Here is a 25239-nt window from a genome sequence, read left to right on the forward strand (position 1 = left end):
CCAGGAGGCTGAGTTTCCATGATCTTACCTTCACATCACCATCTCCTTTCTATTCCTGCATCCTTTGACCTTGCTTCTCCTTTCCACTTGGCTGTCCATCTACTGGTGGAGTGCTATGGTTATGGTGACCAAAGGGCCATTTTGCCCAAGATAGTCCCATTTTATGTCTGTCAGCCTGGCTAATAACACTTCCTTCACTCTCAAGAGTGTCTTAAGTATGTGATCACCCCAGCTATTATGGAGACAGCATGGGATTCCGAGTTAAAAGACACAGGTTCAAAATTTAGTTCTACTTAAACTTGTGTAACCTTAGGCAAGTCATTTACCCTCTCTGAACCTCAGTTTCTTCATCTTATCTGAAAATGGAGATAATGCCCAACTTCCAGTTTTGCTGGCAGGATTAGAAATATGTATTAACAACCACCATCAGAGTAGAGTGATTTTATCCCCTAGAAAGAAAGCTGAGCAATCTGCCCTCTCTCTGAATACCATTACCTTGCCAACTTGGAAGCAGTCATCCCCGGTGAGGGAGAAAAGTCGCCTGGGACTATACAAGTCAGTGACAGCAGAGCCTGTGACTCTCTGGAAGACGCCTCGGGCAAGTCCCTTCACATTGAGCATGTACACGTCCTGCAGCCGCATCAGGGCCCTTGCTGCTCCCTCGAGGTCCTCAAAGGCTGGCAGGTCCTGCTCCACCCTCTCATAACCATCCTTGAGAGCTGTGGAGGTCACGAAAGCATCAATCCATCACTCAAAAAACAGGCGGTGAGCATTTGATACAGCAAGGCATCATCACCTTAATTACTATAATCACTAAGCTCGTAATATTTTCATGAGCAAAGATAATGTTTTATCTGATTTTGTTCCCAGGGTAATAAAATCTTCTGAATGAGGAATAAACATTTCAGAGTAAAAACTAAGCATCTTTATCATGTTGTTCCGTTCTGTCTGTCTCCGGGAGTCTTGCCTTTTGAGGGGAAAACTTTTCTTCTTCTTAACTTCCCCAAAGTCGACAAACTTCTTCAATTATGAAAATGAAAGTCACTCAGTCGCATGCGACTCTTTGCGACCCCGTGGACTATACAGTCCATGGAATTCTCCAGGCCAGAATACTGGAGTGGGTTAGCCTTTCCCTTCTCCAGTGGATCTTCCCAACCCAGGGATCAAACCCAGGTCTCCGGCATTGCAGGCAGATTCTTTACTAGCTGAGCCCCAGGGGAAGCCTTTCAAGTACAAAGTAGAGTAAATTAGGAAAGTGATCTTACTACAGATAACACTGTAGTGGCAACTTAATAAAACAGAAATTAATAGACAACATCACTTTTACACATGTGTAAATGGGATGATATAACCTATAGTTCTTCACAGGATTGGAGTGAAGATGAAATGAGATAATGGAGACACTTCCCCGGCAGTCTAGCAGTAATGACTCCATGCTTCCACTGCAGGGGACACGGGTTCACTCCCTAGTCAGGGAACTAAGATCCCACATGCCATGCAGTTTAGCCAAAAAAGTATTTTTAAAAAAATGAGATAATGGATACAAAATTGCTTTATAATTATAATTGCATAAACATATTAACAAAAGAACCTAGTTCTTTGTAACAGAGCTAAGGAGATCAAGTAATACCTACCCACTTTATTATCCTTCATCACATCCCATCAGAATCTCTCTCCTTTCCACTGAGTCAGGAGATAGAATCTTCTCTTACCCTCCAGCCCTCCTCCTCATTACCTCGGATGTTCTCACTGGCCTCCAGACTATGTACCACATTCTTCCAGTCAGACTGTAGGCGTTTGATGAGAGTAAATGCAAGCAGAGGGTTAGACACAGGGGTTGCTGAATCTTCATGTAAAGATAGCACCTTGTGATAGAATCTGAAAGAGAGGGGTAGAATGACCTCACCCACTGATACAAGCGCTCTACCAAGTGAAGGCACATTTAGAGTAGCTAAAAATGAAATGCTGAACCCCTTGAGACTCATGTAATATTCTAAGCAACACGAACAAAGAGGATGAAAACTATCAACACAACAAAAGTAGGTTCACTCATTTGTTCCTTCAAGTCGGTCTCCATTGGTCCATCACTATATGTCAGGCATCATGCTAGATGCTCAAGACTCAAAGGCAAGAGAGGGTGGAGCTCTCAAGGAGGTTACAGATAAGAAAATCTTTTTTTCTTTCATTATTCTATAATCAAAACTTAGAATCTGATAGAAGCTTAAAAAACATTGTTGAATTAATTACGATAACGGTGGCTATGAAATGCTCTGGCAATCTGTAAGCAGGGCACCTGACGCAGGTGGGAGTTAGACGGTGTAAGGGAGGACTTTACAGAGGATACGGCACCTAATCTGAGTTGGAAGGACTGGTTAAAATATTGATAGCTACTACTTATTGAGCCCTTACCATGTACTAGGCATCCTGTTCAGTGTTTTAAACATATTGTCTTATTTAATTCCCCCTGCCCCAACTGCTCAGAATAGATATTATCACGCACGTTTTACAGAACAGAAAACTGAAACAAGGCTATGCTGTTGGTAAACAACAAAGCCAGGAGTGAACTGAAGCCTGGCTGACTCTGAAGCTGGGGCTCTTGACTGATTTTGCCATACTGTTTCCCATGGAGTCAGAACAAAGAAGGGAGGTGAGTGGGTTTTTTGAGCCAACAGGGACCAATGTATCTAAAGGCGCAGAGGCTTGACATATATTTAATCATTCAGTAAGTCATTTTCTAGAAGTCAAACTCCATTCTGGAAGCTGGGGATAAAAAGGCAAGATAGGATCCAATGATCAAGAATTTCATGAACAAGAAAATAGCTGATTTCTCATCACTTTTTTTTTGGCCACATCGTGCAGTGTGTAGGATCTTAGTTCCCCAACCAGAAACTGAACCTGGGCCACATCAGTGAACCAGGGAATTCCCTCTTATCACCCTTTTCCTAAGTTCAACATATATTTATGAATGAATATATACTCATTCATAAAGAATGAATGAAATATATTCTTCTATGAGCTAGGTACAAAATTTTGAATAAGACAATAACCTTGATCTCAAAACATTTGAGATCACAAATAATGACATTACAACCCCAGATGCAACCGCAGATTTAAGAACAAAGCTTAGAGGAAAGTACACAGATCCGCCACAGCAGATCACAGTAGGTATCACAGAGGAGATAATAAACTGAGACTGATGGGTAAAAGCAAATAATGAGGAAGGGAGAAGGAGGTCTCCTTCCAGGAAGGCAGAGACAGTTCAACATGTGTAAAAGTACAGAGAGAAGCAGTAGGGAAATTTACAAACTGTTGAGTATTGCTGGAGCACGCAGTGTATTAGGAGGATGGGGAGACTAGACTGGAGAAGCAAGGAGTAACTCATAGACCTTGCTGAGAAATCTGGGTTCTGCCCTGAGTGCAATTAGGAGTAGCAAAAAGTTTTAAGTGAGAGTGGGATGGACTATGATATGTTACATATATAAATCTGTAAGAGGGTGAGGAGAAGGGGTTAGAAGTGGCAGGGTTACTACCAGAGCAGAAAGACCAGTTAGGAGGCCATTTCAAAGCTGTAAGCAAGAGATAGGACAGTCTGAACCAAAATAGTGACAGTGGGGGCAGAGAATGGAATGGTTTCAAGAGATATTTAGGAAGCAAATCATACAGAAACTGGTGAAGATTGTAATGGGGAATGAACAGGTGGGTTATTCAGCACGCTGCCAACCTTTCTGGTTTAGCAACATTTGCAGTAAAGGGGCAGAAATGTAGGGGCCAGAAGTGATGATCTTTTTCATTAATTTCTCTCCTCCTCAATGTCCTATAAGAGTGTTCCTACAATTAAGAGAGAAATGTTTACTTTCCTGGCATACTATGGTTATCCCATTTCTAATTCCCTACTGGGATTTATATTATTGAAACTTATTAGTTACAGTAAGGCAGACTTAAGAGTTCTAGTCCTGCCCTCTAAGACTTTTTCCCTTTGTTTTAAACATTATTTTCAAAAACAATACAATAACAACAGTAGAAATAAAAGAAAAAGTGTGTGTGGTGCAAAGTGAATGTATGAAGAGCATGTGAGAATAGAAGAATTTTCTGGCCAGAGTGGAGGACTTCAGTGAGTCGAAAGGGATGGAAGTGAGGAATAGAGGGAGTGGTGGGGTGGGAGGAAGGTGCAGGATTTCAATCCCTTGAAACAGTCTGAGTTAAGGAATTCTCAAGGGTGAGGCCTCAACTATAAACACAGCCTGAAACAGAATAGTTGCTTTGGGTAGAGATGCTTCTAGTGAGCCAAATATTCAATTCAAGCATAAACTAAGAAAAATAGTCTGCTTCTGGGTGCCCCAGGGAGGAAATAGGAAGCCTGTTAAGTCCCAGGATATCTCTGATCCCCAAGACAGGGGGGGTTTAAAATTAAACCTACTCAAGGGTTTTAAAACTAAACCAGCCTCCAGGGTGTAGGACTTTTTTTTAATACCCATTATTTTCTGCTTCAGCTCCATATGGAACTACTTAGTGAAAGATATTCCACTGCTAGACGAAAATACAAGCAGAGACTCAGGCTTGAGTTCAGACTGAAGGGTAAGTGTCCAGGGACAACTGAGGCTGAGTGGCAGGGATTTTACAAGACAGTTGCATGGAGAGGAGCTGGGAGGAGACATGAGAGGTATCCTACCCAGCCTCTAGCTATCCCTCAGTTTCCTCTCCTATAAAATGGTAAACCTGGTCTAGTTTAGAAGATCTCTATGGATGCTTTCGGCACAACCATTCTGTTCTTTCTTTCCAACACCTTTTCCACAACCGAATAAACAAACTCCTCATCTGGTGCTTGAGACCTAATGTATTGGGTTGGCCAAAAAATAACATCTTGATGGAAAAACCTAAGCGAACTTTTTGGCCAACCCAATATAACAAGCCTTGGAGGAAACTGAGGCGCAAAGGAAGCACGGCAGAGGGGTGAAGATCAAAGGTACCATCTCCTTGTTCTCTTCACATCCCACTTTGTATTACGGCGTCAATTTATTTAGGACAGAGGTTTGATCTCTACTGAAGAACATAATTCAACGTTCATGTACGTCATCTTTCTGTCACACAAAGAAAAAAGAAAAAACCTATCAACAGATATCTGAGGCTGGTTTGGAATCCAAATGTTGGCCCTGTGCCCAGCCTCTAAGCCAATAGCTGGTTTTTAGAGACCTAGTTACTGGACGCTGAATTCAAACCTCAGGGTTTCCTAAACAGCTTTTTTGCTTTAACAAATGCTGCTGAGAGTGGAAAATCAGATCCTTTCCTTCAAGAATCTGCACATAAAAGCTGCAACCCAATCCCTGCATTAAACATAGCCTGGGACAGGTTACCCAACCGCAATACATGGGCTGTTTTAATTCAATATGTTTTTCCTTTGGAATTCAGAAATGGCTTTGTCTCAGTTCTCTGAGACATTCTGAATGCTTAATTCCTAGCATAGAAGTCATTGCTGATGATACTACTTTCTAAATCTTAGTACTTTTTAAAAACTGCAACAACAAAAGAAGCTAGGGGTTAACTATCTAAATATTATATGATGAGTATACATAATACTATATTAGTACATAGCTATATATATTGTAACTAGTATAATTTTTATTCATCAATTTGGGGTAGGGAGTATAGTTTCAATATCAAAAAATATTTAATTTCTAACTAGAAATTCAAAGAATTATCAACTTAGGCCCCTTAGAAATAACACCTCAAGTTACATTAGATCACCAGATTGCAAGTATAGGAAAATGAGCAGGAACTGCCAGAATTCTTGTTTTAAAAAGCAAATATTTCACCAGGTTTTAGAGCAGTGACTAGAGAACAGACAATCTCTAAGTTATCAAACTAAGCTTTCTGGAATTAAATGTTCATAAGTCATATGGGAAGAGACTCTAGAATTTTTCTGAGTCTTTCTTTTTTATTATCTGGGCTCTCACAATCCTAGCTACTGTGTAGAACCAAAAGTTGTGTCTAGCTTCACCAGCAAGTCTTAAACAACAATAATAAAGAATTAACATTTGTTGAGCAATTACTACTTTCCCTTATATGGTAGTTAATGTTTCCAACAAACCATGTTGGTAGGTACTATTTTTATCATCATTTTACAGATTAGGAGACTAATTCTTAAAGAGGTAAAGGAACTTGCCCAAGGTCAGAGCCAAGCATTCTAACAAACGTTACATTCCTGAATCCAGACTCTTAACCACTATGTACTCCAGCTGCCCATTAAACCTCAACAGCTATGGGGCTTGGTCAGCATCCTGGCATATCATACAAAGCAAGCAGTAGGGACGTTATAGCGTGATAGAAAGAAACAATCAAAGGAACTATGTCCTAGTCCTAGCTTTGCTACTTACTTTTTGCTGTTGTTTAGTCACTAAGTCATGTCTGACTCTTTGTGGCCATATGGACTGGAGCCTGCCAGGTTGCTCTGACTGTGGGATTTCCCAGGCAAGAATACTGGAGTGAGTTGCTACTTCTTGCTCCAGGGGATCTTCCCAACCCAAGGATCGAACCGGTGTCTCCAGCATTACAGGTGGATTCTTCACCACTGAGCCACCAGGAAAGTCCTTGCTACATACTAGATTTTATAATCTTGGATTACAGTACTTAAATTTTAGTTTTCACACTTTTAAATGTTTTCTCATTTGCTTAAAAGAGTAATACAAACCTGTTTCAAAACACTGTGTGAGAGAGAATCAAATGAGATAAGGTTTGTACAAGGCCTCCAACCGTGACAAGTTTGTGACAATGACAATGGTGAGAAGATGGTAAAGGAGACCGGCATGCAGGTTGGAGGGGGGAATTCTAGCCAGCCACTCTGATCAACATCTCTAGCTCGCTCTTTTGACTCTATTCCCTATTAAGCCTGGCATCAGGATTCTGACCCCCATCTCAATTTGAACCACCCAAATAAAGAGATTAGTAGTATGAGAACAAGCACACGGGCAGCGGGGAGCATGGTGGTGCCTCAAATCAAAGGAAAAAGTCTCCTCTATTTCCACCAATGAACGTGGACTCCAATGAATATGGATTATGAACAAAATGAAATTTTTTTTTTTTTTTGGTCACACCATGCGGCTTGCAGGATCTTAGTTCTCCCTATCAGGGATTGAATCCTGGCTCCCACCAGCAGAAGTACAGAGTCCTAACCACTGGACCATCAAGGATTCCCCAAATTAAATTATTTTACTCTGTAAATATGGGTCCACAGAATACTAGGCAACAATGCTACTCCAAAGAGTGACAAGAATTATTAAAATTATCATTTATTGTTATAATTGGGCTTCTGAGGTGTTGCTAGTGGTAAAGAATCCGCCTGCTAATTTGGGAGACGCGCAGGAGACTTGATTTCGATCCCTGAATCAGGAAGATCCCCTGGAGTAGGAAATGGCACCCCACCCCAGTATTCTTGCCTGGAAAATTCCAAAGGCAGAGGAGCCTGGCGGGGTATAGTCCATGGGCCGCAAAGAGTCAGACACGACTAAGCAACTGAGCACAGCAGATTATTATAATTAATACACACTTATATACACTATATAGTATATGTGTGTGTGTGTGTATTATCAAGCTATTTTTGGTCACACCATGCACCTTGTGGGATCTTAGCTTGTGAGATCAAACTAACAGTAAATTTAAACAGGCATACAACTGCTTATATACAAGCTACATGCTTAACAGCATGTACCAAATTACATTATCATTCAGTTACCACTGAGTCACAAACAAGATCTCTCCCACATACTTCCTCACACTCACTGACTCTTCTACATGGGCTCTCTCACATAGCCATAGTGGCCCTCACACCTTCTTCCCATATGCCCTGGAAGCAGTATTACCACCACGTACACTCACTCATAGTTTTATAAGCAGCACACTGTGAGATAACCCTCTGTTGTCCCAGCTCAGCTGAGGGTCACGGGCTATATATATAGCATTAAATATTCAAGTAACTATATGGTTACACCCATTTCTCACTTTGTGAGTTTCTCAGTTTCCCAAGAGAAGGTGCACAGCACATATTCATACCATGGTGTTATATCCACTCATTTATCTTTCACTGTTTGAGAGAGTCAATACATGATTACAGTGCCTCAGTGTTCCAAGTCTTACAGTAGAGTTTGTTGATTGTATTTTCAGTTTCAGTTCAGCTGCTCAGTCATGTCTGACTCTTTTCGACCCCATGGACTGCAGCACGCCAGGCCTCCCTGTTCATCACCAATTCCTGGAGCCTACTCAAAGTCATGTCCATTGAGTCGGTGATGCCATCCAATCATCTCATCCTCTGTTGTCCCCTTCTCCTCCTGCCTTCAATCTTTCAAAGCATCAGGGTCTTTTCAAATGAGTCAGTTCTTCGCATCAGGTGGCCAAAGGATTGGAGTTTCAGCTTCAGCAACAGTCCTTCCAATGAATATTCAGGACTGATTTCCTTTAGGATGGACTGGTTGGATCTCCCTGCAGTCCAAGGGACTCTCAAGAGTCTTCCCCAACACCACAGTTCAAAAGCACCAATTCTTCAGCGCTCAACTTTCTTTACAGTCCAACTCTCACATCCATACATAACTACTGGAAAAACCATAGCTTTGACTAGATGGACCTTTGTTGGGAAAGGAATGTTTCTCTTTTTAATATGCTGTCTAGGCTGGTCATAACTTTTCTTCCAAGGAGCAAGCATCTTATAATTTCATGGCTGCAGTCACCATCTGCAATGATTTTGGAGCCCCCCAAAATAAAGTCTCTCACTGTTTCCAATGAAACATTTCCCCATCTATTTGCCATGAAGTGATAGGACCGGATGCCATGATCTTAGTTTTTGAATGCTGAGTTTTAAGCCAACTTTTTCATTCTCTTCTTTCACTTGCATCAAGAGGCTTGTTAGTTCTTCTTCACTTTCTGCTGTAAGTGTGGTGTCATCTGCATATTGATATTTCTCCCAGCAATCTTGATTTCAGCTTTTGCTTCATCCAGTCCAGCATTTCTCATGATGTACTCTGCATATAAGTTAAACAAGCAGGGTGACAATATACAGCCTTGACATATTCCTTTCCCGATTTGGAACCAGTCTGTTGTTTCATGTCCAGTTCTAACTGTTGCTTCTTGACCTGCATACAGATTTCTCAGGAGGCAGGTTAGGTGGTCTGGTATTCCTATCTCTTTAAGAATTTTCCACAGTCTGTTGTGATCCACACAGTCAAAGGCTTTGGCATAGTCAATAAAGCAGAAGTAGACGTTTTTCTGGTTGATTGTATAGCAAAACAATATTGGCTGAGCATCTATTAGTGTGTGCTACACTCAGCATCTCCAAGCCTCAAGTATGGTTTTGCCCAGTGGTTTTGTTTTCCTGCTGTCAAATACGTTCATACACATATACATCTCAGTGACAGTATTTAGAGTTCTTATGTGTGTGTAAAGAGAAGACATCTCAGATTAACAATCATGATATTACAGACTCCAGGCTCTTAGAGGACAGGGTAGGTTCTTGTTCACCATTCTCTTCCCAGTGCCTGGAACAGTGCTTGGTTCATAGAAGACACTCAAACATATACGGTGAATGAACTGATCAACCTGAAGCATTATTCCTATAGAGACCTGGACAATTACTAGGCATGATATCCATAGGGTCGTGCCCCCCAGTCACAATGACATGTAAATCTCATACACAGTCACAGAATGTCCCCCCATAATAAACATCAGTTCCCTGGGTCACATGGTCAACACACGTGTGGCTACAGTGTCACCGTATTCTCTCCGCTTCACTCTCTCGGGGTCGCTGTGTCTCCGTAACAGAGAACCTGGGGGCTCACACAGCTTGACTCAGTACCTTGTGAAGCTCTACTGCGCCCCACAGTCGCTCCACCGCAGGTTCCCACAGCGGACCAACTTGGCGGTGTGAGGCTGGATGGGGGTGCCGCTGCGTGTGTGCGAGGCACGGAGTCTGAGGTCCTACGCAGTGTGACACGGTGCCTCGGGGTGCCCCTCAGGATGACGATAGCTCTGGGGAGTCATACTGGGCCACGGTACCTTGGTCTCCGGGTTGGACACCGCATCCGAAGTCCCAGCAGGGTGACCACGAACCTGAGTTACCCCCGGCCCTGCGGGACAAAGTCTGGGCCTCGTCCGTCCTCGGAGACTCAGTCTCTCCGGCTCACACCCCGCCCCCCGGTCCCCTCACCTGGTCAGGTCCCGCAGCCGCGCCTCCTCCCCGCGCAGGTAGCGCCGCAGCAGTCCCAGCAGCCGGCGCTCGGGCGCCAGGGCGCGCGCCACACTGGTCAGCGCCGAGAACGTGTCCCCGCGCGCCGCGACCTCGGCTGGGTCCCCTGCCCGGAACGCCAGCACCGCCAACAGCGCCGCCAGCCGCGCTGCGGGGCCCATCGCCGGCGCTCGCGCGCGTCCTCTCCGAGCGTCTCGCCGGGCCCTGCTCTCGCCGCTCCGCCCCCGCCCGGCCCTGGGCCCCGCCCCCGACTCCTTGCTAACCCCTCCTCTCGCTCTCCACCCCCGACCTTCCTGCCCCTCGGACTGCATGTGGGCTGCGTGCAACCTCAGTGTCCCCCGCCGTCCCCCAATCACATCCCCGGGGAAGCATTTCCACTGTGCCTATTTCACACTTGGGGAAATTAAGGCAACGGGCGTGGTGAGGAATGAATTCATCAGTCTATGGCTGTACAACGTCATTCAAAAATATTCACTCCCTGGATCAAGGGGTGGAAATACAGAAACATCCCTGGATTCTGATGGACAAATCAGGAGAGTAAACGTTGTGGTATGGTAACAGCGGTGTGAATAAAGAGCTGTGACAGACCAGGGGGAAGGAAAACACTTCACACAGGACCTGACGTCTGAACTATCTCCAAAGATAAGTAGAATTTTGACCGGAGGTAAGGAGGGTGACGGCCATTAGGGTCAGTGCGTGATAAATCTAGGACCCATGCAACCAAAACTTCTGGGGTCCTGGGTCATTGCTCTGCAATACATACCCATGGTCATTTAAGCAAACAAAAGTATTGTTAATCCTACTACTTACCCTTTCCCCCTCTTTCCCAGGCAATGTTGATTCACTCATTCATTCATTTAACAAATATTTAGCACCTGTTATACTGCAAGGGCGGGATGGGCTTTCCTGGAGAAGGTACTTACGTATACCAAGGTTTAAAGATGGAAAATAGTTTGAGTTGCAGAAATGAGAAATTCCTTGGAGCTGGGACTGTCAGATTGTGAAGGGGTTTTGCATGTCATACTAAGAAATTTAGGCTGTTTACTATGAAAATCCAGTGGAAACCTTTTCTTCTTTTTTTAACCTCCGTCTCACCTCCCTCTGCATCCCACCAGTGGAAGTTTTTAAGGGCATTAATAGTCGTCCAGTGACTCAGCAAGGTGAGAGAATAAAAGCCCAGTTATTTAGGCCCAACATGAGACAGCTCTGACAGGCTCTAGTCCTCCTGCCACATAGACCAAGGCTTTGTCAAGCTTCTTTGACCTCTTCCTCTGCCCTTTCTGCTTTTCCTGTGCTTTCACAGACCCTGATCCCTAGCAATATCTTGCACTTCAAGCATCATCTCACCATCTGCTTCTGGAGAACCCAACCTGTAACGGCAACACAATCAACATACACAGCTGATAAGTGTAGAGCAGTAACCTGAACCCAGGTGGTCTGGGTCTGGGTACCGTTTTCTTAATTGCTACCAGAGGCGGATTTACCATGAAGCTTTTTGAAGCTTAAGCTTCAAGGCCCCTAACTTACACAAATCCTTTCCAACAGCCTCAGGATTGAGGGGTGGCAGAACCCAACATTATTTTCTTATTGTTATATGTATTTATATATGTTATATGTAAAATTTGCAAAATAAAGGTATTTTAACCACAATTGTTTAATTTTTCTCTCTCCACTCTGACTTCCTCTTTATCACACATCCCCTTATGGTGGCAATGTTGGAATGGCTAAGGGTCTGTATTTGCAACTGAGTAGTCATCTTAGCCTGCTTTCTGCTCATAGAAGGTTGAGCATTGTAGTAGGAAGAATAATGGCCCCCCTCCAAGATGCTAATGTCCTGATCCCTAAAGCCTGTGACTATGGTGCCTCACATAGCAAAAGGAAATTTGCAAGTGTGATTAATTTAAGGATCCTGAGGTGCCCCAGTTACATATTCACTTACTTGACATCAGTATGGGCTCATGAATTTCATTGAATGAATTATAATTCATTACTTGCTTATTTTGAAACTCAAATTGCCCTAGAGTTGGCCAGTGGTAGCCCCTTCAATCTGGCTCCTGTGTCCTTTTGATATGTTCCCTTTATTCCTTGAGGACTTCCATACTTTATTACTTCCAAGATATTCCAACTTGTCTGTACTTTCCCTTCTCCTGTCCTGGAATCAAGCATTCGCACCATGAGCCCTGGTTCCTTGTATTCAGATACCAAGATCTGGGTGCTAGGTGTGCTCATTGCAACTGGAATGTCTCTGCTCCCAGGTCCTTTTGGCAGACAGAACTAGATAATTATATATAACTTTGTTAAAATTAAAAATTGACATATATGTAAAATTGAGATATAATTTACATACGATATATATATTGAGATATATATAAAATTGAGATATTTGAGATATATATAAAAATTGAGATATATATATAAAATTGAGATATAATTTATATACGATAAAAATCCACATTTTTAAAGTGTACAATTCATTCATTTTCACCATAGTCACAAGGTTGTACAACCACCACCACTATTTAACTCTAGAACATTTTATTCACCCCCCCAAAAAAATGCCCATTAGCTGTCACTCTATCCCCCTCCCATGTGACAAACACCAATCTACCTTCTGTCTATATGGATTTACCTACTATAGATGCTTCATATAAATAGTTTCCCTTGGATATTATTGAACAGTAAATGAAATTATTTTCTTAATTTCACTTTTTTAGATTGTTCAGGGTTAATATATAGAAATACAATTGATTTTTGTATACTGATCTTGTATCCTGTGACTCTACTGAAATTGCTTATTATGTCTAATCGTGTTTTTGTGTGTAATCCTTATGATTATATACATGAAAGATCAAAACATTGGAAAATGAAGTTTATTTCCTCCATGTGAATCTAGATGCTATGTCTTTTTTACTAATTTATCAACACTTTGCTAGAACTTCCAGTGTAATGTTGAATAGAAGTGACCAGAGAAGATATCCTTGTCTTATTTCAGATCCTGGAGGGATAGGTTTCAGTCTTTCACCATTAAGGATGATGTTAGCTGTGGGTTTTTTGTCAATGCCTTAACTAGGTTGAGGGAGATCTTTTTCTGTTCCTAATTTTTTTAATGTTTCTGTCAAATATGTTTTGTGTACCTTTTGAGATGATCATGTAGTTTTTATTTTTTGTATTAATATTTTGTATTATCATGATTGATTTTTGTTTGTTAAACCAACATTGTACTCTGGGATAAACCTTGTTCTTCGTTGCTGGATTCAGCTTGCTGTTTGTGCTTCACTGAACTTCTCACTTTGGCTTTTGTCAAATCTGGGAAATATCCATGTATTATTTCTTCAAATATTTCTTTTTCAAAATCTTCTGGAATTATGATGACATAAATTAGGTACTGCATCATAGGTCATTAAGGCTGTGTTCATTTTTCAAAAATCTTTTTCCCTCTGTTTTTCAGATTAGATGATTTTAATGGATTTATCTTCAAGTTCAGTGAGTTGTTCCCTTATCAGGTATATTCTGCTGGTGAGTAAATTTCACAATTTTTTAGTTTGGTTTTTGTATTTTCATTAGGCTCCTGTTTATATCTCTTCTTTCTTGACATTTTCTACCTTTCCATTCACTTCAAGAGCATTCACCTTTACTTCTTGGAGCATTTTATAACAATCTTCAATCATTTAAACATTTGTGTTATCTTTTCCTTGACATTTGTTGATTGTCTTTTCTCATACTAATGTAGATTTTCCTGGTTCTTTATATGCTGAATAACATTGGATTAAATACTAGACATGTTGAATGTATGCATGCATGCTAAGTTGCTTCAGTCATGTCTGACTCTTTGCAACCCTATGGACTATAGCCCTGCAGGCTCCTCTGTCCATAGGGATTCTCCAGGCAAGAATACTGGAGCTGGTAGTCATGCTGTCCTCCAGGGGATCTTCCTGACTCAGGGATTGAATCCATATCTGTCTTATGCATTAGCAGGCATGTTCTTACCACTACTGGGTTTCCCCAGTGGCTCAGATGGTACAGAATCTGACTGCAATGCAGGAGACCTAGGTTCAATCCCTGGGTTGGGAAGATTGCCTGGAGAAGGAATGGCAACCCACTCCAGTATTCTTGGCTGGAGAATCCCATGGACAGAGGAGCCTGGTGGTCTACAGTCCATGGGGTTGCAATGAGTCGGACACGACCGAGGAACTAACACTTTAACTTTCATACCTCTAGTTACCACTAGTGCCACCTAGGAAGCCCCAGACATTTTGAATATTATGTTATAAATGTCTAGATTTCATTTAAATCTAATGGATAATAGTAATTTTTTTTTTTTTTTTTTTGCTGTTTGTTTTAGCATGTAGCTCACCCAGTTTGATTCAGAAGTACTGACCTGCTTCTGTGGTTCCAAAATGTCATCCAGTTTTCAAAGTTTCTGCCATGTTATTCAGATTTGTCCAAGGTGTACACCACCCAGTGGCCAGTTTCAGATCTGGACAGTGGTCTATTCCATACCCAGTACCCAAGTACATGGTATGCTATTTGGCATCAGACTGATGCTTGCACAGTTCAGGGGTGAGGTCAGAAACTATGGGCTGTTCTCCTGAGCTCCTCCCTCTCTTGTGATTTCTGATACTTTCCAGTCTTTTGAAACCCCCACTTTTGAGCCCTCTGGCCAAAAAAGTTGGAGGTTCAGTTCCTCTTCTCTCCTGTGTATTTTTCATGTGTCTGGGCCCAAGTCACAGGCGGATAGAGGGAGGAAAAAATTCAACAGGGGTTTACCCCACCCTACTGGGATTGTTGAAAGAAAAAATTACAGCATTATTTTAAGTGGTTTTAATGTGCGCGAATAGAATACATAAGATAACTTAAGTGCCGTCTATGGGTTCGCACAGAGTCGGACACGACTGAAGCGACTTAGCAGCAGTAGCAGCAGCAGTAGCAGGCACTCACTACCACCACTTCCATTGTGGCCCATCACTGCAGGATTGCCTGGTGGGAGGGGTGCAGGAGGACGGAGAACAAAAGATAAAAAACAAGTGTATGTTACCCCCCACCCAGCCCCTCCACATCAATGTGACGGTCCTCTTTCCCTGTTCTTGAGCCAGAGCTAGAGGGCTTCCCCTGTAGCTTTCCCAGTCCTCAACCTGGGGTCCACTTACAGGTTTAAGGCTACTGAGGATCAAAAAGAGGAAACTCACTACCAGTTCAGCGGTGCTTCAAATTCTGGCCTTTCCCCCCAGTCTGACTACAGAGTCCTCAAATGCCTGCTCTATTCTGTCTAGATTTTATAGCTGCATTCAGTGGGCAAGACATCTTCCAACAAACAGAATTTCCTACATTATAACATTTTATTTTAATTCTGCATCACAGAGAACTTTAAGTCACTCTAAATAACAACAGGGTTCCAAGTTTGACTAAAGCCAAACTGAATTTTAACTAAATTATATTACAAAGACAAATAATTATGTGACAATAGAATTGATCTTTTCCAAGGGAGCTAAGTTTGTGAGGTTCAATTTTTGTTCCTGTTTGGTATTCAGCAAGGTGTTTTTGTTTGTTTTTTGACTTGCATTATTACACAATTTCTATTTTGGAATGTTAAAAACTAAAAAATGATGTTAGCGTTAAAGAAATGTTACTATTATTTTAGTTTTTTTAAGTGCAAAAATAGAAAGTTAAAGAAGAAATAAAAGGATCGAGGAAAAGATCATGACTTTCAAAATAAATATCAAGGCACAGAAGAGAAAGGCTTTCCCAGAAATCATCATCAGCTTCATGTCATGCCACTCTCCCCTGCTCACTCCACACCAGCCATGTTGGCCTTTGGCCTTTTCATTTCCTGCTCCTGCCAACCTCTTTCCTGATTCATGTGTAATTTCTGACTAACTCATTTCCTCAAGAATCTTTCATTTGCTTGCAGATTAGGGTCAAATCCCCCTAATATTCAAAACACCCCTATATTTTCCCTTGGTAGCACTTATTACAATTGTAATTTCTTTTTTATATAATTCATGTCTATCTATTCCACCAGAGCATAAGTTTCATGTAGGCAGGGCTGTGCTTAGCAGAGTACCAGGCAATAGTGGGAACTCATTTAAAAAGAATGAATAGAGCAAATAGAGCATTCAAAATAATCCTCCTACTCAAGCTGTTTATTGAGGGTTCTCTGTGTGACGGTCCTTTGCCAGGTCTTTTCTAATATTCATCTCCTTTATCCTCACAATAAGCCTATAAGGTATGTATTGTTCCTTTGCATTTTATGGTTGGGAAAACCATAGTTCATTGAGATTAGTGATTCAGCAGCAAGATGGCAAAGCCTGAAATTGAACCCAGGGTCTCCAGTTCTCAGCTGAGTACTCTTTCCACTACATCATTACTTCAGGTGCTCATTAGCTCCTGGCTTAGTCTCCCTTCAAGAAGCGTTTCTGGGACACTCATGTCTCATTCTCTTCTCCTTTGTGTTATGAAAGGATTAAACCAATAGATTGATGTTTCTACAAGTGTGGTCCACAGTACATCTGCTCCAGAATCATAGTGGGGAAAGTGGATGTGCTTAGAAGACATAGTGCTGCCAGACTCATCGAATCAAAATGTAGGAGAAGGGGAGGCGAAGTCCAGGACTCCTTTTTAACAGGCTCATAAGGTGATTCTTGTGCACATTTAAGTTGAGAACGCTACCTTAGGTGATTTCCAAAGTTCCCTCCAGCTCTGACAGTCTTTTCTTCTAAGACATTGAATTTGGAGGCCAGGCTTCTATAGCCCTATCATATTTTCCAGAGCTGTGAACTCAATACGTACTGTTTTTCGTAAATGAATACATTTGAATTTGGAAGACAGATTCAAGTGCCTGCTTGGGTATTTACCAGCTGTGATTCCTTGGGAAAATTACGTCACCTCTTGAGCCTTAGAGTTATCATCTTTTAAGATGGAAATAATAACAACAACCCCTATTTTGGCTTCTAGTGGTTGGTGTGGAAGATAAATTAAATCATGTTTTTCAAACCTCTTGTGATTCCAAGTTGAAGAACCACTACAGGTATAAAATAGACACCAAGAGAGGTTACTTCAGTCCTTCAAATTTGCAGATGGCTGTTATAGCTCTTTCAAATGGACAGAATAGGGAGTTTATTCTAACACAAAACAACCACTACATCTCTGAAAATTTCCTTGAAAAGACCCTACTTGCTCTTTTATAGAAATCTAATATTTTTTAAGAAATCTGAGGTATTCCTATAGCGCCCCCTGGTGAAATTTAGAAGCCAATTCAAACCCATAATCCTTGTCAAACACTTGCTGTTTGCTTAGAAACAAGATTAATTTCTCAGTGTATGTATCTCTCCTCCAATAGATTAGGAGATTTTTTTTAAAAAATTTATTTATGGCTATGCTGGGTCTTCGCTGCTTTGCACGGGCTTTCTCTAGTTGTGAGTGGGGTCTACTCTTTGTTGCTGTGTAAGGGCTTCTCATTGCAGTGGCTCCTCTTGCTGGTGAGCACAGGCTCTTGGTGCGCGGGCTTTGGTAGCTGCAGTGTGTGGGCTCAGTCGTTATAGCACGCGGGGTCTAGGGCATGCGGGCTCAGCAGTTGCGGCTCACAGGCTTAGCTGCTCCATGGCTTGTGGAATCTTCCTGGACCAGGGACTGAACCCGTGTCTCCTGCATTGGCAGGTGGATTCTTATCCACTGTGCCACCAGGGAAGCCCCTAGACTAGGGACTAGCTTTTTGTGGAGCGTCTCTTTGTCCCCAGAGCCTACCACTCATCCATTCATTCATTTAACCATTACTGAGCATCCGTTGTGCCAGGTGCTGTTCCTGGTAACCAGCAATACAGCAGAGGAGCCAGATGACTTCCCTGTCCTCGGAGTCCTTATAGCAAGGATGAGAGACAGACAAGTAAACAGTCAAGAACAACAGTGACATATGCCATGTAGGGGGAGGTCCAAGGAATTATGGTAGCCACTTGGCTAAAAACCAATGAACAGTTTTGAGAAAAAAACACAGCACATGGAGGGATACATGGCAAAAGTGAGTCATGAAGTAAAAGCAGGAGCCAAATGATGAAGGGCCTACTCTTAAGTTTACTTTTACACTAAGGTCAATGGGAAGCACCTGAACAGTTTTAAGTAGAGGAATGATGCAATTAGATTTTTGTTTTTTAAGGATCATTCTGACTATAGTGGGAAGAACTGATTGGAGGAGGCAAGGCCAAGGTAGAAAGACCAGTTAGGAAGCTGCTGCATAATCCAGATGAGAAATGAATGTTTAGTTAGGAGGTAGGTGTACATGGGAAGCTTTAAATGTATGGGTAAAATTCCATTTCTTTCTCTGAGTGGTAGGTACAAAAGTACTATATTCTTTATATTTTATACTTAGGTTACATAAATTCTTTAGTATATATGAAGCTATTCATTTAAAGTCAAAGAAGGGGATGACAGAGGATGAGATGGTTGGGTAGCATCACCGACTCAAATGCACATGAGTTTGAGTAAACTCCGGGAGTTGGTGATGGACAGGGAGGCCTGGCGTGTTGCAGTCCATGGGGTTGCAAAGAGTCGGACATGACTGAGTGACTGAACTGAACTGAACTGAAAACTGACAAAATAATACCATATGTGTGCGTGTATATATGTACACATAGATAAATTTAAAATTTTGGAAGGGAAGGACACAAAAAATTCAAGAGGAGGATGGCCTCTGAGAAGGCAAAGTAGACTATAAAGACAGCCATGCTTTCTGTGCTGGTATCGCTCTCGCAAACATGGTGAATGTTCCAAAAACCCGTCGGACTTTCTGTAAGAAGTGTGGGAAGCACCAGCCCCACAAAGTGACACAGTACAAGAAGGGCAAGGATTCTCTGTAGGCCCAGGGAAAGCGGCGTTATGACAGGAAACAGAGTGGCTATGGTGGGCAGACTAAGCCGATTTTCCGGAAAAAGGCTAAAACTACAAAGAAGATTGTACTGAGGCTTGAATGTGTTGAGCCCAACTGTAGATCAAAGAGAATGCTGGCTATTAAGAGATGCAAGCATTTTGAGCTGGGAGGTGATAAGAAGAGAAAGGGCCAAGTGATCCAGTTTTGAGCTTCATATTTTGTTTTATTATGAAGACAATAAAAATGCCATCAATAAAATCCTCTTATTTAAATAAATAAATAAAGACAGCCATGATTCTTATTCCTCCCTGTATCCACACCCTTTATGGTGTGAGCTTGCATCTCCCTCCATTAAGGAGTCAATTTCCCCTTATTATTTTCTTTAGCCAATGAAATACAACAAAAGGGACAATGTGCCAGTTTTGAGCCTAGGCCTCAAGAGGCCTTGCATGCTTCAGTCCTGTCTTTTGGAACCCCATGCAGGCACCCATGTGAACAAGTCTGGGTTCACCTGCTGGAGCATGGCAGAGCTTGGCCGACCCAGCTGAGACCATCGTGAGCTAACCAGCACCCAGGCGACTTGACTTGGCAGCTGACCTTCATCTGATAAGTGAACCTAACTAAGACCAGAAGAACCAGCCTGCTGATCCCAGTCCAAACTTCAGAACTGTGAGATATATAAATAATTGTTTTAAGTCACTAAAGTTGTGGGTAGTTTGTTTTGTGGCAAAAGTTGACTGTTATAGAACTGGTGTCTGAAATGCTGCTTTAAAAATTAAAAAAACCCAAAATTCATGGCAATGGCTTTGGGATCAGGGATGGGTGGAGATTGGAAAACTGGCAAGTAAACAGTGAAATCTGGGAAAATGATGAGGAAATTGTGACTGGCTAGAAAAATGGTAATCTGTGTTTTATAGTGCAAAACAATTGGCAAAACTGTCGTGGTAACTAGGGGAAGATGGGAGAAAATACTAAAATTTTGATTCAACTAAGGAAATTTCTAGGGAGAATGTTGTGTCAGTTGGGTGCTCCCAACTGGGTGTGATAACCTTGTAACAGGAAGAGAGGTATGAATTAAAGAAAGAACTGGCCTGCTTGAAACATGAATTTAGAGAGAAGAGAGAGGGCCAGAACTTACTATGTTAAAAAATAAAACTTCATCTTGAAGTTCTCTAGCCAGCGAAGAATTGTTATGGGGAAATATAGCCTGGAGATGTGAATCATACCAAAGGTGTGGCTGTAACACACTTTGTAAAGACCTTTGAGAGAATTAAAGTGATGTCTAGTAGACTCCTAGACAAAAAGACTTCTTGAAATCTTAAGAGCAATATCCATCGAAACCTAATGCCAAAATAGCAATGATAAAGTTGAGAGATGTCTCAAAAACGATTGGGTGAATGTGGCATTTGGAGTATGGAGTAGACTACAATCAGATACATAGAAGACCCACAAAAATTTTAAATTGGTTACACATGTGAAAGTATCACCAACCTGAACTAAAAGGGACTTAAATAATTCGAATTGCCACTCAGTTGCCAATATGAGCCACTTCTTCAGAAGTAGCCAAGGAAGGTGATGGACAAAGCATAGTCCAGAGGGCAGAGCAAGAAGCACAGAGATCAATAGACTAGGGAAGTACCCCCAGGGAGCAGAATTTAGGCCTCAGCAAGGAATACTCCCTCTCCCAGGAGAGGGGACCTGACAAACTTTGTCAACTTGGAGTCCAGAACTGCCTCTGTTTAAGGATGACTATGTATCTCTCATGCTTTTCCTTCTTGAATAGAAATGTCTGCTGTCTTTTAAATACATAGGTATCAAGATCAGAAAGAACAACATTCATCAAGTCACCTACAAACCTGATGTAGATTGTAAGATCCTAGATTTCCAGCCTGATGACATAACAGCAAGAGACTTTTAGGGGTTCTGAAATGGAGGTAAGCGTATTTTGCCTGTGGAAGGAGTGTGAACAATTACAGTCACAGAGTATATACTGTGATGGATTAAAAAATGATCACTATATTTCAATCCTCCTTGAATCCATACTCTTGAGTTGTGACCCTGCCATTCCTCCCATCAAAAGATGGAGACGATTTCTCCATTCCTTAAATCTGAAGTGGGCTTGTGACATTCTTGGCCTATGGAATGAAGCAGTGGCACTATTAAGCCTCAAGATGCATGTTTCAGTTCTTCTTGAAATCCTGTGTGGCTCTGAAGCTTAGAAAGGTCTGGCCTAAACACATAGACTTGTATGTAGGTCACCAACTTCAGAGTGATAGTTGGAACTTCGGACATTTCACCCAGAAAAAAGTGTGTAAAATCTATGCCATTGGCTGAGATCAGAAACCTATTTTCCAGTCTCTGCAGGATGCTTCTTCCTGCTTTCTTCTTGTTGTCTCCTGTGTCTGCAAGGTCTTTCCTCTTTTCTCTACCTCTAGCTATTCTTTCAAGGCTCCCACCAATTGTTTAGAGCCCTTCCTGGATCCAGCAAAGATACCCCTCTATTCCTGCAGCATTCTATACTTACTTTTACTACTGCAATTCTATTGCATTGTAATTGTTTTTGTCTTTTAAAATATGTGGGTTATGTCTTACCAACTTTTTGTTCAGGGTCCTGCTCCTGGTAGGTTGAAAGTAAAAGTGTTAGTCACTCAATCGTGTCCAACTCTTTGCAATCCCATGGACGGTAGTCCACCAGGCTTCTTGTCCATGGAATTCTCTAGGCAAGAATACTGGAGTGGGTAGCCATTCCCTTCTCCAGGGGATCTTCCTGATCCAGGAATCAAACCTGGGTCTCCTGCATTGCAGGCAGATTCTTTACTATCTGAGCCACCTGGGAAGCTCTGGTTACTAAATATTTATACAGAAGGAGAAAGGGACTGCCATTTGGGAGACCTGAGTATTAGTCCCAGATTTGCCCCTGAACTGCTTTGTAGATCACTGCTCTCTGGACCTTAGTTTTCTCTGAATACAAGTAGAGAGGACTCCTGACTGAAGACTAAGATTCACTGAATGCATATTAACCAGGCACCCTCAGGTCATGGGGGAAAGACAGCAGGGGGAAGAAGATGACTTGGGTTCTGCAGGAATCCACTCTGTGGCCTCAAGTTGATCCCCAACCTGACCCTCAGACTTTCCTAACTGTAAAGAGAGATGCTTGCGTTGAATTTGGATTCTGATCCCTGTCCACTAGGGGGAAGCATTGCAGATGCGGGAATAGCAAACAACTGAAAAAAAACTAATCCAGTTACTATTTTTTTCTGCCCTTGCTCCCTGCCCACTCTCCTACTCTTTCCCTACTCCAACTTTCCTAATTTAGCCTCAGGTTGGTTTCTACCCACCCTTCCAACTCCAGCTCATGACTTTGCTGCAGCCAGTCTGGCAGGAAGGCCTCCAGCAAGTCTCATGTCTCCCTGTTTCCCAGTTGTCACCCATAGATTTTCTTTGCTTTGAGTTGAATTTATTCATATACCAAATACGCCTCATCCCCTTTGCTTATTCACAGCCTACTTACCCTTGTAATGCAGCTCAAATTCCAATTCAGTTCACTTCAGCTAAACATTTCTTTTCCCCTGAGGGCTCATTATCCTCTTGGCTTGGTTCTGGGCTCTGGGGAACTGCACTGAGTCAGCCAGTTCCAGCCCTTGGGAGCTCACAATCCACTGGGAGAGTCCGACACACTCAGAAACCATTTCCTCGTGGCGTGGGAAGTGCTGTAACAAAGGGAGTTCTGGCAGGATGGAGTGGGGCCCTGCCCACTGTGGTTGGTGGGGTGGGGGTGGGTGACAGGCAGGAAAGGCCTTTTTTTTTTTTTTAAGATTTTTTTGGTGTGGACCATTTTTAAAGTCTTTATTGAATTTGTTACAATATTGCTTCTGTTTTATGTCTTGGTTTTTTGGCTGAGAGGCATGTTAGCTCTCTGACCAGGAATCAAACCCACACCCTCTGCACTGGAAGGCAAAGTCCCAACTGCTGGATCACCAGGGAAGTCCCCAGGAAAGGCTTTTTGGAAGAGATGATGCTTGAGTTGAGGATTAAGGGAGCAGCTGTTCATAAAGCAAAAGATGTCAAAGTGTTAGGGGAAACATACTGATTGAAACCGCCCAACCTGGCCAGGCACCATAGTAACCATTTGCCTGAGTTATTTTATGACAAAAGGTCCTAGTAAGGAACATGGAACTAATAAGCCACCACCAACTGAAAGAGTTCAGGAAAGATCAAAAGGAGATGCCACGTGTCCTAGCACCTCCCAGAATCCTTCTCACTGTCATCCATCTTGGCTGAGCAATGCATGTGCCACTGGGAAGGACCCTGAGTCAGAATAATTGTCCAGATACAACCCAGAAACTAAGCCCATCACCATAAAACCCAGCACAGCGAGTCAGATGGCAGAGCAGACCTCCCGGTGTCCCTTAACCTCCTGCTCTCAGTCCAGGCACCTCTTCCCAATAAAGTTTTTTGCTTTGTCAGCTTGTGTGTCTCATCAGACAACTCATTTCCAACTGTTAGACAAAAGCCCACTCTCAGGCCTGGAAGGGGTCTCCCTTCCTGCAACAAGAGTGTGCTGTAGGCCAAGCCCTCTTCCTGACACCTGTTGTGCTGCCCCCATATCAGTTAGAAATCTCACCTTTTTCTACTCTGGGCTGGCATATATATTAATATTATTTATATATTAAATTTTATACATTAAATTTATATAATATATTTATATTATAAAATTTATATTTTTATAAAATTTTATATAAACAATATAAAACAAAATTTATATTAAAATAAAATTCAGACAAGTTGAAGAAAGTAGGGAAAACCACTAGACCATTCAGGTATGACCTAAATCAAATGCCTTATGATTATACAGTGGAAGTAAGAAATAGATTTAAGGGACTAGATCTGATAGAGTGCCTGATGAACTATGGACGGAGGTTCATGACATTGTACAGGTGACAGGGATCAAGACCATCCCCATGGAAAAGAAATGCAAAAAAGCAAAATGGCTGTCTGGGGAGGCCTTACAAATAGCTGTGAAAAGAAGAGAAGCAAAAAGCAAAGGAGAAAAGGAAAGATATAAGCATCTGAATGCAGAGTTCCAAAGAATAGCAAGGAGAGATAAGAAAGCCTTTCTCAGCGATCAATGCAAAGAAATAGAGGAAAACAACAGAATGGGAAAGACTAGAGATCTCTCCAGTACTCTTGCCTGGAAAATCCCATGGATGGAGGAGCCTGGTAGGCTGCAGTCCATGGGGTCACTAACAGTCGGACACGACTGAGCGACTTTACTTTCACTTTCATGCATTGGAGAAGGAAATGGCAACCCACTCCAGTGTTCTTGCCTGGGAAGTCCCAGGGACGGGGGAGCCTGGTGGGCTGCCGTATATGGGGTCGCACAGAGTCGGACACGACTGAAGCAACTTAGCAGTAGCAGAGATGTCTTCAAGAAAATTAGAGATACCAAGGGAACATTTCATGCAAAGATGGGCTCGATAAAGGACAGAAATAGTATGGACCTAACAGAAGCAGAGGATATTAAGAAGAGGTGGCAAGAATACACAGAAGAACTGTACAAAAAAGATCTTCACGACCCAGATAATCACAATGGTGTGATCACTGACCTAGAGCCAGACATCCTGGAATGTGAAGTCAAGTGGGCCTTAGAAAGCATCACTACAAAGCTAGTGGAGGTGATGGAATTCCAGTTGAGCTATTTCAAATCCTGAAAGATGATGCTGTGAAAGTGCTGCACTCAATATGCCAGCAAATTTGGAAAATTCAGCAGTGGCCACAGGACTGGAAAAGGTCAGTTTTCATTCCAATCCCAAAGAAAAGCAATGCCAAAGAATGCTCAAACTACCACATAATTGCACTCATTTCACATGCTAGTGAAGTAATGCTCAAAATTCTCCAAGCCAGGCTTTAGCAATATGTGAACTGTGAACTTCTGGATGTTCAAGCTGGTTTTAGAAAAGGCAGAAGAACCAGAGATCAAATTGCCAACATCCGCTGGATCATCAAAAAAGCAAGAGAGTTCCAGGAAAACATCTATTTCTGCTTTATTGACTATGACAAAGCCTTTGACTGTGTGGATCACAATAAACTGGAAAATTCTGAAAGAGATGGGAATACCAGACCACCTGACCTGCCTCTTGAGAAACCTGTATGCAGG

General features: G+C 42.2%; 2 protein-coding genes and 1 long non-coding RNA gene across 8 annotated transcripts in view; 2 read left to right on the forward strand and 1 right to left on the reverse strand.

Annotated features, from left to right (window-relative positions):
- Positions 1-10428, reverse strand: part of P4HA3 (prolyl 4-hydroxylase subunit alpha 3) — a 72294-nt gene extending 61866 nt beyond the window's left edge. For 2 of the 6 annotated variants that reach the window (XR_011570886.1, XM_070803881.1), the window contains exons 1-3: positions 10187-10426; positions 1736-1878; positions 496-719 (exon numbers count right to left, since the gene is read on the reverse strand). Coding sequence is in view for 5 of the 6 variants with exons in the window: in XM_070803881.1 (XP_070659982.1) it covers positions 496-719; positions 1736-1878; positions 10187-10386 (567 nt within the window). In the remaining variant the exon portion in view is untranslated. Of the gene's footprint in view, positions 1-495; positions 720-1634; positions 1879-10186 lie in introns of those variants that run through there. The other 4 variants (XM_070803882.1, XM_070803884.1, XM_070803886.1 and 1 more) reach the window with 4 other exon arrangements.
- A 139-nt stretch (positions 10429-10567) lies between these two features.
- LOC139187338 (uncharacterized) lies at positions 10568-21107 on the forward strand. Its single transcript, XR_011570890.1, has 4 exons — positions 10568-10889; positions 13674-13741; positions 19566-19751; positions 20894-21107. It is a non-coding gene; the product is annotated as an uncharacterized lncRNA (long non-coding RNA).
- LOC109569977 (large ribosomal subunit protein eL42) lies at positions 18946-19348 on the forward strand. The gene is given in 1 exon segment (XM_019975803.2): positions 18946-19348. A coding segment is annotated over 1 exon segment (321 nt). The 5' UTR covers positions 18946-18969; the 3' UTR covers positions 19291-19348.
- Positions 21108-25239: the final 4132 nt, after the last annotated feature.

This window comes from Bos indicus, chromosome 15 (assembly GCF_029378745.1).
Source record: "Bos indicus isolate NIAB-ARS_2022 breed Sahiwal x Tharparkar chromosome 15, NIAB-ARS_B.indTharparkar_mat_pri_1.0, whole genome shotgun sequence".
NCBI classification, from domain to species: domain Eukaryota; kingdom Metazoa; phylum Chordata; class Mammalia; order Artiodactyla; family Bovidae; genus Bos; species Bos indicus.